General features: G+C 34.1%; 3 protein-coding genes across 6 annotated transcripts in view; 1 reads left to right on the top strand and 2 right to left on the bottom strand.

Moving 5' to 3' along the window:
* side-III (sidestep III) overlaps positions 1-7,349 on the top strand; it is a 32,416-nt gene extending 25,067 nt beyond the window's left edge. For all 4 annotated transcript variants that reach the window (XM_011053996.2, XM_011053992.2, XM_011053995.2 and 1 more), the window contains 6 exons: positions 295-454; positions 2,103-2,399; positions 3,628-3,948; positions 5,054-5,344; positions 6,051-6,160; positions 6,757-7,349. In XM_011053996.2, coding sequence (XP_011052298.1) covers positions 295-454; positions 2,103-2,399; positions 3,628-3,948; positions 5,054-5,344; positions 6,051-6,160; positions 6,757-6,870 — 1,293 coding nt within the window. In that variant the 3' untranslated portion in view covers positions 6,871-7,349. The remainder of the gene's footprint in view (positions 1-294; positions 455-2,102; positions 2,400-3,627; positions 3,949-5,053; positions 5,345-6,050; positions 6,161-6,756) is intronic.
* Positions 7,350-7,489: 140 nt separating this feature from the next.
* LOC147906778 (uncharacterized) lies at positions 7,490-13,400 on the bottom strand. Its single transcript, XM_087415724.1, has 3 exons — positions 12,031-13,400; positions 10,064-10,324; positions 7,490-9,084 (listed from the first exon to the last, which is right to left on the bottom strand). Exons 1-3 carry the CDS (start codon positions 12,637-12,639, stop codon positions 8,836-8,838), a joined length of 1,119 nt encoding a protein of 372 aa, XP_087271850.1. The 5' UTR covers positions 12,640-13,400; the 3' UTR covers positions 7,490-8,835.
* A 148-nt stretch (positions 13,401-13,548) lies between these two features.
* Positions 13,549-15,232, bottom strand: MED6 (mediator complex subunit 6). Its single transcript, XM_011053997.2, has 5 exons — positions 15,058-15,232; positions 14,792-14,951; positions 14,528-14,702; positions 14,136-14,382; positions 13,549-14,041 (listed from the first exon to the last, which is right to left on the bottom strand). Exons 1-5 carry the CDS (start codon positions 15,086-15,088, stop codon positions 13,962-13,964), a joined length of 693 nt encoding a protein of 230 aa, XP_011052299.1. The 5' UTR covers positions 15,089-15,232; the 3' UTR covers positions 13,549-13,961.
* Positions 15,233-15,400: the final 168 nt, after the last annotated feature.

The raw sequence follows: 15,400 nt of genomic DNA, 5'->3' as shown, positions 1-15,400 counted from the left end.
TTTCGCATTTTCTTGACAAATTTCCACCTTTGCCTTCAACGTCGCCTTCGTCTCCATAAAACGGGAAATTTGGAAAAAGTGTATACGAAAGCCCCGAGTATACATACCAAACCGAGAATAAGAAGATCCATTAAAAGGGAATCTTCGCGAACGGCGAAAAGGAGTTTGCGCGAAAAGCTTTACATGAAATCTATTTGTCATCTGCGTTTCTTATTACCGAAGAAATATGACGGAAAAAGCTATCGTCCTGGAATCTCAACCCCCGTGTTAAACGCGTTAATCCATCAATGACAGGGCGGCGTGCTGACGCAAAACTATTCGGCCGGTATCATCATGAGCACCCAAAGCTTGGTGCTGCAGGGCATAGGACGCGACAACGCGGGAAATTACACGTGTCTCGCCAGCAACGACCGTGGAGAGACGACGAGTCCAATTGTGAACCTGAGAGTGCAGTGTAAGTAGATACGACAAGTACGAATCGATAACAAGGATTTCAGAAAGCGAATGTGTAATCTCGGTGAGTATATACGCCGGTGATTCGAGGATGAATTGAATTTCAAGTTGAAATCTTCGAATCGTCCGCGAATAAAAGCAAGATTGAGAATGTTATTTCATAAAAGTAACGCGTTACCATTATCGTTACATTTACGTTTTAAGTAAAAAGTGACTCGGTACCGTTACTCAGTCCTAACTTTAAAAAGTAATGTGTTACTGTTACTTCAAAAATAACGATTCGTTTTCTTTCGTTCGACTTTTTTTCATAATTTTTTTGTAATGTTGAAGTAAGACGTTGGATTAAAAAATTACACTGTTTAATAATCAATATTAATTGCGTAAATCAATATTAAAACTTAAATTCTAATATTAAATAAAGAATTTTTTAGGACAGAAAATGTGAATATACAACAAAATGTAGTTTATTATGTATGAAGATTTTAAGCTAGTCTTATAGCAAGCTTTTCTTTATATTAAATTTATATGTAATAAGAAATAGAAACCAACCGAGTTAATGTAACAACATAATGTAATGGAAAGTGCTTTAGGATTTATTAAAAATTTTTGTTTTTAAACATCAAAAATCATTATTAAAAATGCAATATTCACTGCCAATATTGAAAATTAAAAAATTTTTTAATAGATCGCGTTACATATATACATATATTTTCCTACAGATTTTTAGTATTGGCAGAAACTATTGGAATGTAGCCTAAAATATAAAGTATAAAACATTTTTCGATATTTAAATTTTATTATAAAATATTTCTAGAAAATTATAAAAATAATGAATTCTATTGAATAGTTATAAAGATAATAAAGGTTTGAAATAACGATACAGCTAAATTTGTTATTGTTCCTGTAAAAATGTAATGACGTCACTGTTATCATTACAGACAAAAAAGTAACGACGATTATCGAAAAAAATTAACGAAAATAGTAATGGCATTAAAAAGTAATACGTTACTTTCCAATCCTGAATGAAAGTATTTGCGCCATAATTTATGACGCTTAATATATTTCTCGCAAATAAATTTAGATCTTTGCACATTCGTTGTTTATGATATAAATAATTATGTAAATAATAATTATTAATATGAATATATATATTTATTTATTTATGTCATAAATTATAACAGTACAGGTTATATAAGAATAAATTATTCACATGTTTAATTATTAAAAAGATATTATTGTATGGGAGAATTAACCTCCGACCTTTTCAGAGCTAAAAGTTAAATTTAACTATGTTGTTTCTACTTCCTCCAGTAAACTCCAAAATACGCGTTACACAATATGCCAACCGCGCGTAATTGTGTTCGGGAGCGAAATATCTCGGACGTCAGATATGAGGGATTACATTTTAGAAGCCAATTTATTTTCAACCGTCTCGTCTAAGCCCTACGGCGAACAATATAATTCTCCCGATTAAAGGCGAATAAAACGGCTCTTAAACTCGGCATAATCCCGCTGTCGAAGTTCCGCCGATCAATAACGGAGACGAGAAAGAAAAAAAAAAGAGAAATTCTACGTTTTTATCTTGTTCAACTGAAGAACGCGTGTGTGTGTTGTGTTTTTCCGTTCTTTTTCTTCTACGTACTCTCCAGTCGCGCCAGTTTGCAAGATGAAGGAGGTGACGATAATCGGGGCTTCCCTGGAGGAGTCCGTGAAGGTTCGCTGCGAGGTCGACGCCGACCCGAACGAGGTGGACTTTGTCTGGGAGTTCAACAATAGTGGCGAGAACTTCGAAGTCGCGCCGGCCAAGTTTGACGGCAACAACGGCACCATGAGCGAGCTCGTCTACACCCCCGAATCCGAGAGGGATTACGGTGCCCTGACCTGTTGGGGTAGGAACGCGATAGGGAAGCAGGAGGCGCCCTGCATCTATCAAGTCATTCCGGCAGGTGATGTTCTAGACGCTTATCATTATGAAAAAAAGAAGTGAACAAAAAGAAAAAGAGAAAGATAGAAATCAGTGGGAATTTATTCCACTGCACTTCTGCTTTTTTCATTGCGAATCATAATCTGGAAGAAATCCTGTCGCTTCTGCTCTTTCAAAGGCAAACAAATGCGTCCGAGATTCTGAAAATATTTAAATATCGTATGTACTGCTATATCTCGCGTCGAAAACATATAATATTTAGATGTCCATATTTAGAACTCAACGCGGCTATTTACGGTTTCCTTTTTTCTACCCGACTCGCAGCTAGCTTATCGCGCCGTACGTCATAAACTCGAAAATATTTGTTTTATCGTTTATTTCTGCAAGACGAGCTGTGTACGTTCCATCATAGTTTACTTAAACCGTACCCCTTTTGTATCTCAGAAAGAAAATCAGATGTTGAAAAAAAATGAGAAACATTCGCCTTTAATTATATTTTTCTTTTCTGACATGTTCTACGTGCAACTTCGTATAATATTTTTCTAACTTTCTCAGTAGTCGTATCAAAATATAAATTCGTCAAATCTCTAACAAAGGAATGTGCTATGTTGTAAAAATAATATCAAAAAATTAACATTACCAATCGAAAAATTACATTTGAAATAGTTATTCTAGCTGGTTAAATCTTGGGATCCTATTCGATTTGGATTCTGTATCTGACTTGGATCGAAATATCTTTCTTGATCATTTTAATTTAGACACAAAATATCTCGAGAACAATGCATCTTTGAAAAAAAAAAGTTTGCATTAAAAGTTGTAAGATTCGAAGAGAGTTATCAGATGAGTTACTTAGATTTTGAATTCAGGGCCTTATTGGACCCAAGTTGGTCAATGAGTCCTGGACCCAAAATCTCAGTAGCTCATCTAATGCTCTCTCTAAATCTACAACTTTGGCCTCTTTAAACCTAACAACTTTTATTTAAAATATTTTTTTTTTATGTATTGTCAATATTTTGTGTTTGTGATGAATTGTAAATTAAAATAGCCAAACAAATTCCGGCTTAAGTCGGATACAGAATTCCAATGTTTGATGACCATCTAGAATATTTATTTCAAACGCGATCTTTCGGCTGGTAACGCTAGTTTTTTTATGATTTTTGTAATGTAGTTCCCTTGTAAGTAAAGGTATCCCTTTTGATTAAAATTCTAAAAAACTCTAAAAACTCAACGCGAGAAATGTGTCTGAGCAGTTAAACCGAATCCTCTGAACAATTGCACCATCAAAGCATCGCTCAATCAAAGTTCGGAGATCCTGGAGGTCGAATGCGTGCCGGGATATGACGGCGGTCTCCACCAGGAATTCCGACTAGAGGCTTATGAGGTGCTGACCGGTAATCTCCGGGTGAACGCGTCCAGCGTGTCGGCCGATCTGCCAATCTTCCGAATCGCCGTGGCTGATCTTCTACCAGCCACTCACTTCTACTTAGTGACCTACGCCGTGAATGCCAAAGGCCGTAGCGAAGTTTCGCTGTTAGAGGATATAATGCTGCGCGACTCAGAAAAGCATACAGGTAATTAAGTTATAAAAAGAAAGTTATTCTGCAAAAGTGTCAAAATTGAATTTTCACCGCGTGGTAAATGTTTCTCTCTTTACTTTTATATTTTATCTGGATATATCCGTGTATAAAATAAATAGTGTATAATAAAAGAAACTTTATCTCTGTTTTTTATAACAACAATAATAGATAGAAATGAAATGCTATAAGAACATTTCTATACGGATATGTTATATTAAATGGGGTTTTTTTTTTTAAGAATAGCATTTCGGAGATTTATCATTTCGAAACTGATTTGATTTGAGATTCAGATTTAGAATGTATATTTCAGGTTTGTTCTTAAGAATGAATTAATTTAGATAAAATTGATGATATCCTGCCAAAGACTGTCTTTTATAAAAGGGATTGACAGAGATTCATGATAAATAATCCAATTTAATACTTAAAATTGAAACGAATAATGAAATTTACTGATTATTTCGATATTTATTTCTGATATATTGGCGTCGTTAGTTATTTTGACAGAACCATAAAAGAATAAAAATTACATCTAATAATAATCTGTAATAATAAAACTAATAATAAAATGAAATACTAATTCAGATTTATTTAAAATTTCATAAACTTATAAATCCGATAACTAAAAATAATCTGTAATATTTATAATTTATGGTTTATTATTTGTTTTACAGGAAGAATCTATAAATATACTTTCTGTTTACAATAAATCACGTTTATTGCATCTTTTAGAAATTTGCAATATATATGATTTACCGTAAACAAAACTACTTCTATATATCTTCATTCCACGAACGAAAAATACCAATTTGTTTCTAACTGAAGTATTTTACACGTATTATAATTTTCTGGAAAAGAAGGAATGGTTATATCACTGAAGACGATAGCAAATTTAACGCGTTCGCCATCATGCGCGTTACATGATTAACACAACTAATTACAATTGAATAGATTTTGTATATATATATATATATATATATATATACATACAAAATCTATATATATATATATATATATAACTACTACGGGGACGATTTTTTTATCACGCGTGATGAGACAACCGCTCATAGATTTCCATCGCAGGATGAAATTCACATTCTAGATACCGGGGTCAGTATGCTGCCGTTGATCCTGCTGTTGGTCGGCTGTCTGTTGGCCTTCGGTGCGACCGTGATCTCCGTGATGCTGATGATGTATCGACGACGCGGCACCACGTCACCCGTACATATCGAGCCCTATATGAAGCAGCCGATAATCACCCCGCCGGACTCGAGGAACAATTCGATGCTGGACGTGACCCACGGCGACCACACGTACTTCGTTGAGTACACGTTGAAGCAGGTCACCGATTATGCGCTCAATAATCAGCCGGACATCATACAGTCGCCGCAAGGTATCGCCGAGCAAAAGACGTTATTTCCACTTGCGATCTGATCTGATCCGATCGACCCAGTGTTGCTGAATTTAGTACAATTGTATTGAATTGGGTACATTCTTAATTATATTAGCACTCTTGTATGTACATTGCAGAAAAGACAAGATACAGTAAGCAAAAGAGAGATAAATAAAAATTTTTGATAGCTTTTGACTCAATCTGATACATTTTTACTATTTAATTGTACAATTTATTTTTGGATTCTGACCAATACTGGATCGATCTAATATTTAAGTTGTCTAATATTTGATCTAACATTTGAATTCAGATTAAAAAAAAAAGTCGCGTGAAGATTAAATCGTTTAAATTTTAAGAATTCATGGAATAATAGAGACTCGAATGAACAATAACGAAGAGTTTTGATTTCTGCCGAACTGTCATTTTCTGCAGGTTGATCAAGTTACGTGCTATTTTGAACTGGCAAATCAATTCCTATCAAATATCGAGCTTTTATTTGAATAACAGCAACGAGAGATATTTTTTTTCAGAAAGCATTTATTAAAAATAAAATTGATAATTTAAAGAGCACTCTTGCCCGTAACTAAATGTACATTTAACAAAAATCCTTCTTTTTTAACATCATCTGTCTGATCTTTGCCTTCAGCATTTTATTTAAATTGTTCGAGAGCTGTTAATGTAAAGTGGAATAATATGAATGTTTCAGACCAAGAGAAGATCAAACGCGAGCCGCAACTGTTTTTGCCAGTGAGACCAGACACGTTGTTCGCGCCCTATGACATTCACAAACAGGGACTGCAAACAAACAGATGCAGCGTAAGTCATGTCAGAAATTATAAAGTGGTCTTTTTGAAGAAAGGAAACGGTTGAAATAATGTAAATGATGCACCGTTGCGTTACAATCTGTAAATTAATCCGGTATTAATTTGTGGTTCTGCCGTGCCATATCCGAGAAAAAGGTTTTAATTCTTGCATTCTGATGGATAATTGCGAGGAACGAATGTTACGTGTCTTAATCCTCAACGAATCGTCCCGTATAATGATTTCTAATTATTTCAATAGGTGGATTAACGTGAGATGTGCCTTTGATTCTTTTCTCCTTCGATTCTTTACAGCGATAGGAAGTTTCAATAGCGCGCGAGATTTCGAACTCCGATTTGGAAGATTAGAAATTTAATCTGCCGTAGATTGAATTTCTATCGATCGTTTATAAATTAAGCCGGCTATCTAACCAATCTCAGTTTAGCTGTCGCGCGCGACCGGTATATAACCGTTATGAATAATATCGATCTTCCACGCGGTGTGGATATCCGAGGAAGCCGCTACTATTTTCGATTCCCAATTCTATTTCTCCGCGCACGACGCTAAGTATTAATTAGATTTAGACCCGATATCTCCTCTTGACTTGGCAGCTGAACCCGTTCTCCGCAAAGTCCTGGGAGCCCATCAGTTTCAAAGCCGATCGCAACCTGATGAAGGAGATCATCATCGCCAATTCCATACCGGGACCGGAGAGCTGCGTGTAAACTTGATCGAGGAAGTGAATTGGGAGACGTAAACATACACGCACACATACTTATACTCTATACGATACAACACGCCCACACAAACACGTACACAAACAGCATATCATAAGGGCGATCGATTTCGTAAGCCCTGAAAACTGTATCGCGTATCGTCGCTCGATGCCACGACAGATATACGCGCGAATATATCAAAGACAAAGTCAACGAATCTCGTGTCTCGCTTGTTAACGTGCGCCAGTGTGACATATCACGATAACGATATCGTAGCAGACATATCAGCATATCGTAGCATATCGTGGCGCGCCACGATCTCTCCTGAGATCATCGAGAGTCTTTAGGATCATCCCCCCGCCGATCCAGCACGAGACCGGGGCGAGGAATCGCGGAGTCGTCGCGAGACGATTTAGTCGCATAATTTAACCAAACGCTACACGTGGTGTACTATTCCAAGTTTAATATATTTTGTGTCAAGTCTTAAACTGTCTCGTTATTTCTTAATGTCGTTATTACGACTGATGTACCTCCATCCTAGCTTTCTTCTCTGATTTCTCTTTTTATTTCTCGCTGAGCCATTTTTAAACGTCCGAAAGAAATTTTTTATAATTCTATTATGCGTATTATATTATGCGTATTTTTTAAATTATTTTAGCCTAACATCTCATTCATCTTCTTCATTTTGTTAATTATGTATATATATTTTTAATAAATAAATGATATATTATCAATTAAAAAAATAATTCTATTTTCAATCCAAGCGAATCTTGGTGCTTAATAATATTTATACAAATTTTTTCATGTGTCTCAATGATCGAATTGCTATGACGTCCATCCCAAAGAAATCGGGAGTTCTAAATTCAAATCAAACCCTAGCTAAGATGACATATTTCGTGATAACGTGAGAACTCTAAGTTCTTGATAGGATTTTTTATAATGCTTATTATTAAATTGACGATTAATCTAATTTATGGTATTAATATTTCAGCTTCAGTTTGCAATTGCGGTTTCAAGTTTTTAGTAAATTAAATCATAAAGCACTCTAAAATTTGCTGCGATGGGAAATAAGATTATTTCTCTTAATTGATTTACCATCGATCTAATTTTTACTTACTTATAATAGATGTATTATTTAATTATTATATATATTTTCTTAGACGATGGATACGCTTTAAATATATTTTGTACACTTTACTCTTGTTTAAATTACATAACTTCTTATTATAATAACTGGAAACTAAAATTAGAAACTAGAAAATAGAATCTGTAAATTAATAATATTATAACACTTCGTACTGCTATGATATCAAACTCTATTTTCTTCCTAATTACCACAGACCAGGTGATCTCTTTTCAAAAGAAATATAAACCTTTAGTATAAGATATTGTTTCTTAAAATATGAATTTATTTCTATCATGTAAATATATCATGTAAAAAGATAAAAAGATTTTCATATAATAATATAATAATAAGATATATAATATATAATATATAATATTATAGCTCAGCTAATTTACCTTTTTTCTAAAAAAAGGAAGGGCCATCAGGATATAATTAAAAATATTATTTCCAATTTAAAATGATGTTTATTTAAAAAAGACATATTTCTATTCAGAATTTTATATAAATAAAGCATTATATATATATATGTGTGTATGTATAAATATGTATAAAGTATATTTATAACAGTATTTTACTTTATCTCTTAAAAATGACAAAAATCTGAATTCACTAAAAATACTTCGACGGATAGATGTACGAGAATGAGGTAAACACTCTCCGCGCAATTTCGCAAAAGAAAGAGAACGCGTCTACAAATCGATTCTTAGAAAAATAGATTCTTCATTAAAGCTAGCTGGCAATCGACCATCTCTTCTCGCAGAACGTTGAAGTGAAGTAGGTTGAATCTCGGTTAACTTTAATCACCGTTTACGAGGTGTCCTTTACGAGAAATCGATGGATGACACAAGCTAAAACAGCGTGCGTTTAGCGTGCGTATATTTAAGAGACGACCGGAAACAGGTGCGTCCGCTTCCGCAGGCCGTCGCGCCCAGGAAGACACCGTACACCAAAGCGGTCCAGACTATCACGCCGACCGCAGCGGCCGCCAGTATCAGATGCGCTCGATGACGAACGCGATCCAGGATCCGCAGCATCCACTTGCGGTCCACCGCTCTCCCAGGAGACGCCGTGCGACGCAAGGATGCGGTCGCTGCGTTCTAGACATGCGCGGTTATCAGAGAACATCCAGGGAACATAAGCCGAGCTATTAATTTCATCCAAAAGGTGAAAATAATAACTCTTGTAACGGGTTATCCTATGGAGACAGACAATTCGATTACATCGGAAAGCTTTTAAGTAAATTACAATCGCACAATCGTTCGACTCGCATCTCTTCACAGAGAGAAATGATTTTTGCTGAAGTCTAAAAATTTAGCTTAACACAGATCTGAAAATAATTTTGTTAAATCATCAGAGTAATTAATATGCAGGACGTTCTAGGTGGAACATCAAAACTTTTTACTACATTGTTCATCATGCTTAAGTTTTCTACATAAATATTTTGATGGTCCATCAAAATTATTTCCAGAGATTTGTATAATATCTAGTTAGAATAAACAATAAACAAAGCATTTAAAACAGGTTAATGAGAATCAGCGCAAATATGTGAGCGCAAAATTTATTAAGATTGAAGATAATTACTCAGACGATTGTATAATGTCTCCTTTATTATATTTGAACGTTTCAACTCTCTTTGCTGAGTCCTCCTCAGCAATATTAAAATAGACGAAGTCGCCCATCCACTGGGAGCAAGTCACTCACAGATTGACAAAACTAAAATGATGTTAAATTGAGATTTATCTCGATGGAAAAGAGCGACAACAAGAACCTCGGAACCGTATTAATTAACAAAAAAAAATATATTACAAACGTCAAGATATATATTGATCGCAATAATGTCTGTATTCCGTCCGTACAGCATGGCGTATTAATTAAAATTGAACGTTAATTGTATCTAGTTAAATTTTTAGATATTTCAGCAAAATTGTGTTCTTTTCGTGTTCGGTCGATGCATAGAGGGTGAAAAGATATATTTTTTATTTTATTAATAATTCTGACTAACTTTACTTTGTTGATAACCGATTAATCGAGAACCTGAATGATCAAAGATAGCAAAATCTGCTTTTTTTTTTCAACCCTTACTATGTTCGTCCCTTCGACAATTCGTTTTGCAACTGCAGTAGCTTTCTGCGCCTTGTACACATTGCCTTGTGCACAGTGCGATTCGTTGAACGCCTGCTCTACTTTGCTCTCCACCTCGTGCGGATCATCGTATGGCTCGTGTACTTCACCGCACACTTCGTGGACTTCATTGTTGAGCGCTTCGTGCATTTCAGTGGGCATTTCATTATGCACCTTCTCGCGCACCTCGACGTTCGCAGTCAGTAAACGCTCGTACTACGACAAACAAATTTTCCCTGTACACTGAGAAAAAAATTTACTGAATTTTAATATTTCTTTGAATAGTCACAGCGGAATATTTACTAAATGTAAACACGTATTAGATACAAGAAGCATTAATTTGATATCATTTTTTTCATTTATCTAAATATTTACTTACCGCAAATAAATATTCTGCAAGACTATTCAAAGAAATATTTATTAAAATTTAATAAATTTTTTTCTCAATATCCAAAACTACTACTAACTGCTAGAAGACATTTTTTTTTAGCTTCCCGTATAGATGCGAGGTTTCACGGGATCTTTAGGAAATTGTCCCTTGTCAATTTTGATCTTTGGATATGTTATGTAAAACATTAAAACTGTACAATATGAATTTTATACCATATATAATATTAAACAAAGTGATTTTTATAGATGTTTTGTCGCTGAAAATTGAAATTCATAAATCTCGAAACACAATAAGTGTAATAAATCTTAAATCTTAAGAAATTAATTAGGCACAATCGAACGTGAGAAAAATACTCGATCATAATTGGTTAATTTCTTAAAGTTTAAGGTTTACTACACTTATTGTATTTCAAGATTAATGTCCATTTCTATTATTGTAGATTAACTGTAATCTCAATTTAATTTACTCTTTATCTTTTTCTAATTCTTGGAACTAGAAAAAGATATAAAGTAAATTAAACTGAGATGAGATTAAAGTTAATTTATATTGGAAAAAGGAACGTAAATGAAATTGTCCCATCACGTTTTTGAGATATTTTAGCTCAAACATGTCATTTTCAGCATATTAAGTTCATTTTTCCCAAACACGTAACTTCATACAGCAATTTCATTTACGGATTCATTTTCAGTGACAAAAAAATTTGTATAATAATCATTTGATCCAGTTCGTGGTCTAGAAAAAATTTAAATTTGTCAGACAGTAATATTAAATCTATCTTTTCTTTTTACGCTTATCTTCAATAATCGAAACACTTCCCTGTGAATGACGATAAATGAAAAAACAACATTTTCGAAAAATGTGAATACACTGTTATAAAGAATATAAAATATCATAAAACTTTTGTATAAAACATTCTTTCATATACCTCATGTTTTAAAGATATTCGCTGAAAATGAAAAAAATCCGTTATTCTCGAGAGATTGTTTCACCCTCTAAACCTTTAGATGCGCACATAAAAAAAATATGGGTCTAATATTTTTTTATTTTATGCTTTACAACAAATCCGAAGTTCATCAAAATCGGACCGTTCCGATGGTTCCCTTGTTAGTGAAATTAATGTTTCTAGATGAAACGGAAATGTGAAGTAAATTTGTGCAGTAAATTAAAACTCCGAGATACAATCGTCAGTGGAAAAAGAGCAAAAAAGGATGACGGGTCTCTCAAAAGCAAGAAGAAAAAGAATGGAACCGAACAATTTGCGAGATTAATCTGTCCGTCTCAATTTCCGTCTCAATTTCTTTTAATCCGTCTACTTCTCACGGGGAAATGATAGCTGATAAGAAATTAATAAAGAGTTCTTATACAACTTTTGCAGTGCGCAAATTTAAATAATTTAAAACGCATGTTCTTTTCCTGTCTCTTCCTCCTTTTCCGTTTTTAGATAAAAAATTCTTTTTTGTTATTGAGAATGATATCTTTAGACGTGCGGTATATTTAATTTTCTGTATATTTAATTTCTCAGCAAATATACGTTTAATTTCCTTCGACCTGCGCCTTCCACCTTTCCGAATGTCGCGTCGCAAATTGCACAAACGCTCCGAATTATCGTGTGCAAGAGCAAAGTCAACATCGCGCTTCCGTAAACGTGTGTGCCGGGAATGTATCTTAAAACGGAGAGAGCGAGAGATCGTTCTCCAAACGATCCGGAGGGCGATTTTAGCGACGTGGGGAAGGTGTTGGGAGGATCGATCGGTCCAATTACGGGAAATGCGGGGACCCGTACCTGCATATTCTGCAGTTTACTTATTTGCTGACGGACCAGACGAACCACCTTGCATTTCGCGTGTTGACAGTTCACCAGGAACTCTCCGAGATTCGCCGTCCGATCGTCCTGCTCGTCCCGCTCCAGACATTGGCAACCGCCGCATGTACGAGCATCGCATATCATTTTCATTGGCATATCGCAAATGATCCGTTGCGGCGCAGAGGGCGATTCTTGTGATCTAAAAGGATCATTTTTCTCAGGATAAACCCGCCGCGGACACGACTGAAGATGCGAGCAAGCTGGCGTGCAAATTGAATGGCGCGATCGACGGTTTTTGGTCGACATTTGCAATTTCATATGCAATTTCATGTGCATATAACGTAAAGGAAAATCGGCGTTTTATCCTCATTCCATTGATTCTCGCCAAAATGACCACATACAACAAAATCACATTCAAAGTTAAGCATTGTCCAACTAATAGCTAAGCATCGCAGAAATACACGATACAAAAGCTACATTCGCTTTGAGCATTTTCACGCTGTAAGCTTCATTCTATCTTCATCTCATTATGTACGGAAATAAGATAAAATTAAGCTTGCAGCGCGTGAGCGTTCAAAGCGAACGTATCTAAAGTTATATAGCGATGTAGTTTCAAAGTGATAGTGAATTTCAACTAAATTATGGCTAATGAATCTTTAGCAGGTGCAGCAGACAAATAGCAGTTACAGTTGCACGCATAATAACAGTTGCAGCGGTTATGCGTCGCTTCTAAATATCTCCTGCAAACTGTATATGTTTGCATTCTTGTATATATATTCGATGTATTGACTACTGTAATCCATTTACAATCAAACATTTACATCAATGTATTTTTTTACCTTCATTCCAATCTGCTTCTCTATAAAAAATTGCACTATTGCTTTATTTGCATTTCTCCATCAAAAAAATTAAGCACTTGTTTGGCGTAAAAATACATTTGGTAGCAAAAAATGCAAGCAATGTACTGTAAAAAAAAAAATTCTTCGATAATCGACATTTCCATATTCGTCATCGGTAAAATTAAAAGATAAATAATAGACCATGCGATTATAAAAAGAGCATGTCTGAAATTGGGTCGAATTCAATTTAAAGTCTAGTTATTAAAGTTTTGATTTAATTCACACTTATTCAATTGCAAACACGAATCCAGAGTGAGTAATCGTCAGGAATATTTTATTTATTTTTCATATTATAAAAAGCCAAATTAAATATTAAAAATGAAGAGAGATAAATTTTTATACAATGTAGAGTTAAAAATTTTTATTAAGAAAATCACAATTTAGACTTACAAATTTACAATTACTTTTTCTTAAAAATAATTATTATAACTTACATACGTATTATATTATATATACAACGTTATAAACTTTAAAAATATACATAAATATGTTACTGAAAATATATTCCATTAATCCAGAAATACTAAGGTCATTAGTGATCGTTTCTATTTTTTAAATTAATAATTTCTTGTGTGATAGACAAGATTTGAAAACTTTATACTGATGAAATATTTGATTTTTATTATTTTCTGTATTAATTAATTTTTTTGTTTAATTCTTTTAATGAATGCCACATTTTCTCTATTATTTTATTTCCCTACTATTTATAAGTTAGAAAAATTTCATACATAATATATTTTAAGTCTATTATTATTATTATTAATTAAGTCTAGGTTTCTTCTCTGGTGGTGGTTTCATATCTTTTTTTTCACTCTTCACTTCTTGTTTAATTTCTACGGCTGAAATAAAAAAAAAATTATAAATAACATCAAAATAATGTTAGAATAAAGAAAAATAAAAAATAAAATAGCATATAAGTTATGATATACGTACAAGGTTCTGTTGCTTGATGTACTGGCTTTGGCATTGGTAAAGGAAATTTACGAGTAAGCTCTGCAAGTAACATATCCACTCTCTGGCGTTGAAACAACGAGCTAGGTTCCTCGCGCACCGGCGTTTCCTTCTTCGCAGCCAAAGCTTTACCATTTTTAAAATCCCAAGAATAGCCTTTACTGGGATGATATCGAGAACAGCTACTTGCCTCATCGAAGGCAGATTGTAGGTGATGAACTGTTGACAGCTACAGAAGGTATATCTTTCAAGTATAACAATAACTAAAAATGCAATATATAAAATGCATAATGTATTAAAGAGGATATACAGAAAATATTCTGATAATAGCTAAATCTCAATAAAAATTTAAATGTATATTTTTTCTTACTCACCAATCTAGAACTCACGACGGATCCTAAATCTGGAGCTTGGTATACAACGCCAGCTATAATATAATAATCGGCAACCGCTGAAGCTTGAGTTGGCGAATGTCTGAGTTGTTTTCTAATCACATACAGGATTGGCTCTTGCACGTGCAAAAGAATATACTCCAAGCCAGTCATATTGCTAGGGAATAGCAAGCATTCATGAATATGCTTATATTGATAAATGTTTATGTTTATATAAATATTTAATGTTGGAATTGATTGACTTACTTCAGTTGATCAGGGCTCAAACGCTGCATCTTGACTATCTCATTGTTGCAAGTTCTGTCATAAAATGGATTGCTTCTTTCTGAGAAGTAATCCATGATGTTGCTTGGATTAAGAACGGGAATCCAGGCGCTGTCATGCCAAGACAGGCCCAAAGGATTCTCTATAAGGAGAGAATAAGAACAATTACCCCAAGTATTATTAAAAATTTGAATACTGGTTAATGATTATACAAATTAATAGATCAATAGAAATTCATAGATCTTCACCTTGTACCGGAGTTTTTCCGGGCATCATCATCACATCCACTCAACAGAATTGTATAAAAATTGCAATTAATGACACTATTTATTGTGTTAATCTTACCCCAGTCGCATGTATTGTTCTTTCGGCATTTCTTTTATTTACGTTGATTCTCGCGCACCTATTGACGCTTGTTGGCACTTTCAATCTATAAGCACTATCGATAATACAATTTCCTTTAGTATCTGCTGTAGGTAAAATTACTTTCATAATTTTTAATAATTAAAAAACTTGGAAAAAAAAATCATTGTACAAACTCCAAAAAATATCTTATAAAAAAGTAACTTCAGACGTCTTTCTAAAATCTTC

Source organism: Acromyrmex echinatior, chromosome 18, assembly GCF_024713525.1.
Source record: "Acromyrmex echinatior isolate Ae372 chromosome 18, ASM2471352v2, whole genome shotgun sequence".
NCBI lineage: Eukaryota > Metazoa > Arthropoda > Insecta > Hymenoptera > Formicidae > Acromyrmex > Acromyrmex echinatior.
Note: the sequence above shows the minus strand (reverse complement) of the source record. Positions and strands in the feature narration are given on the sequence as shown.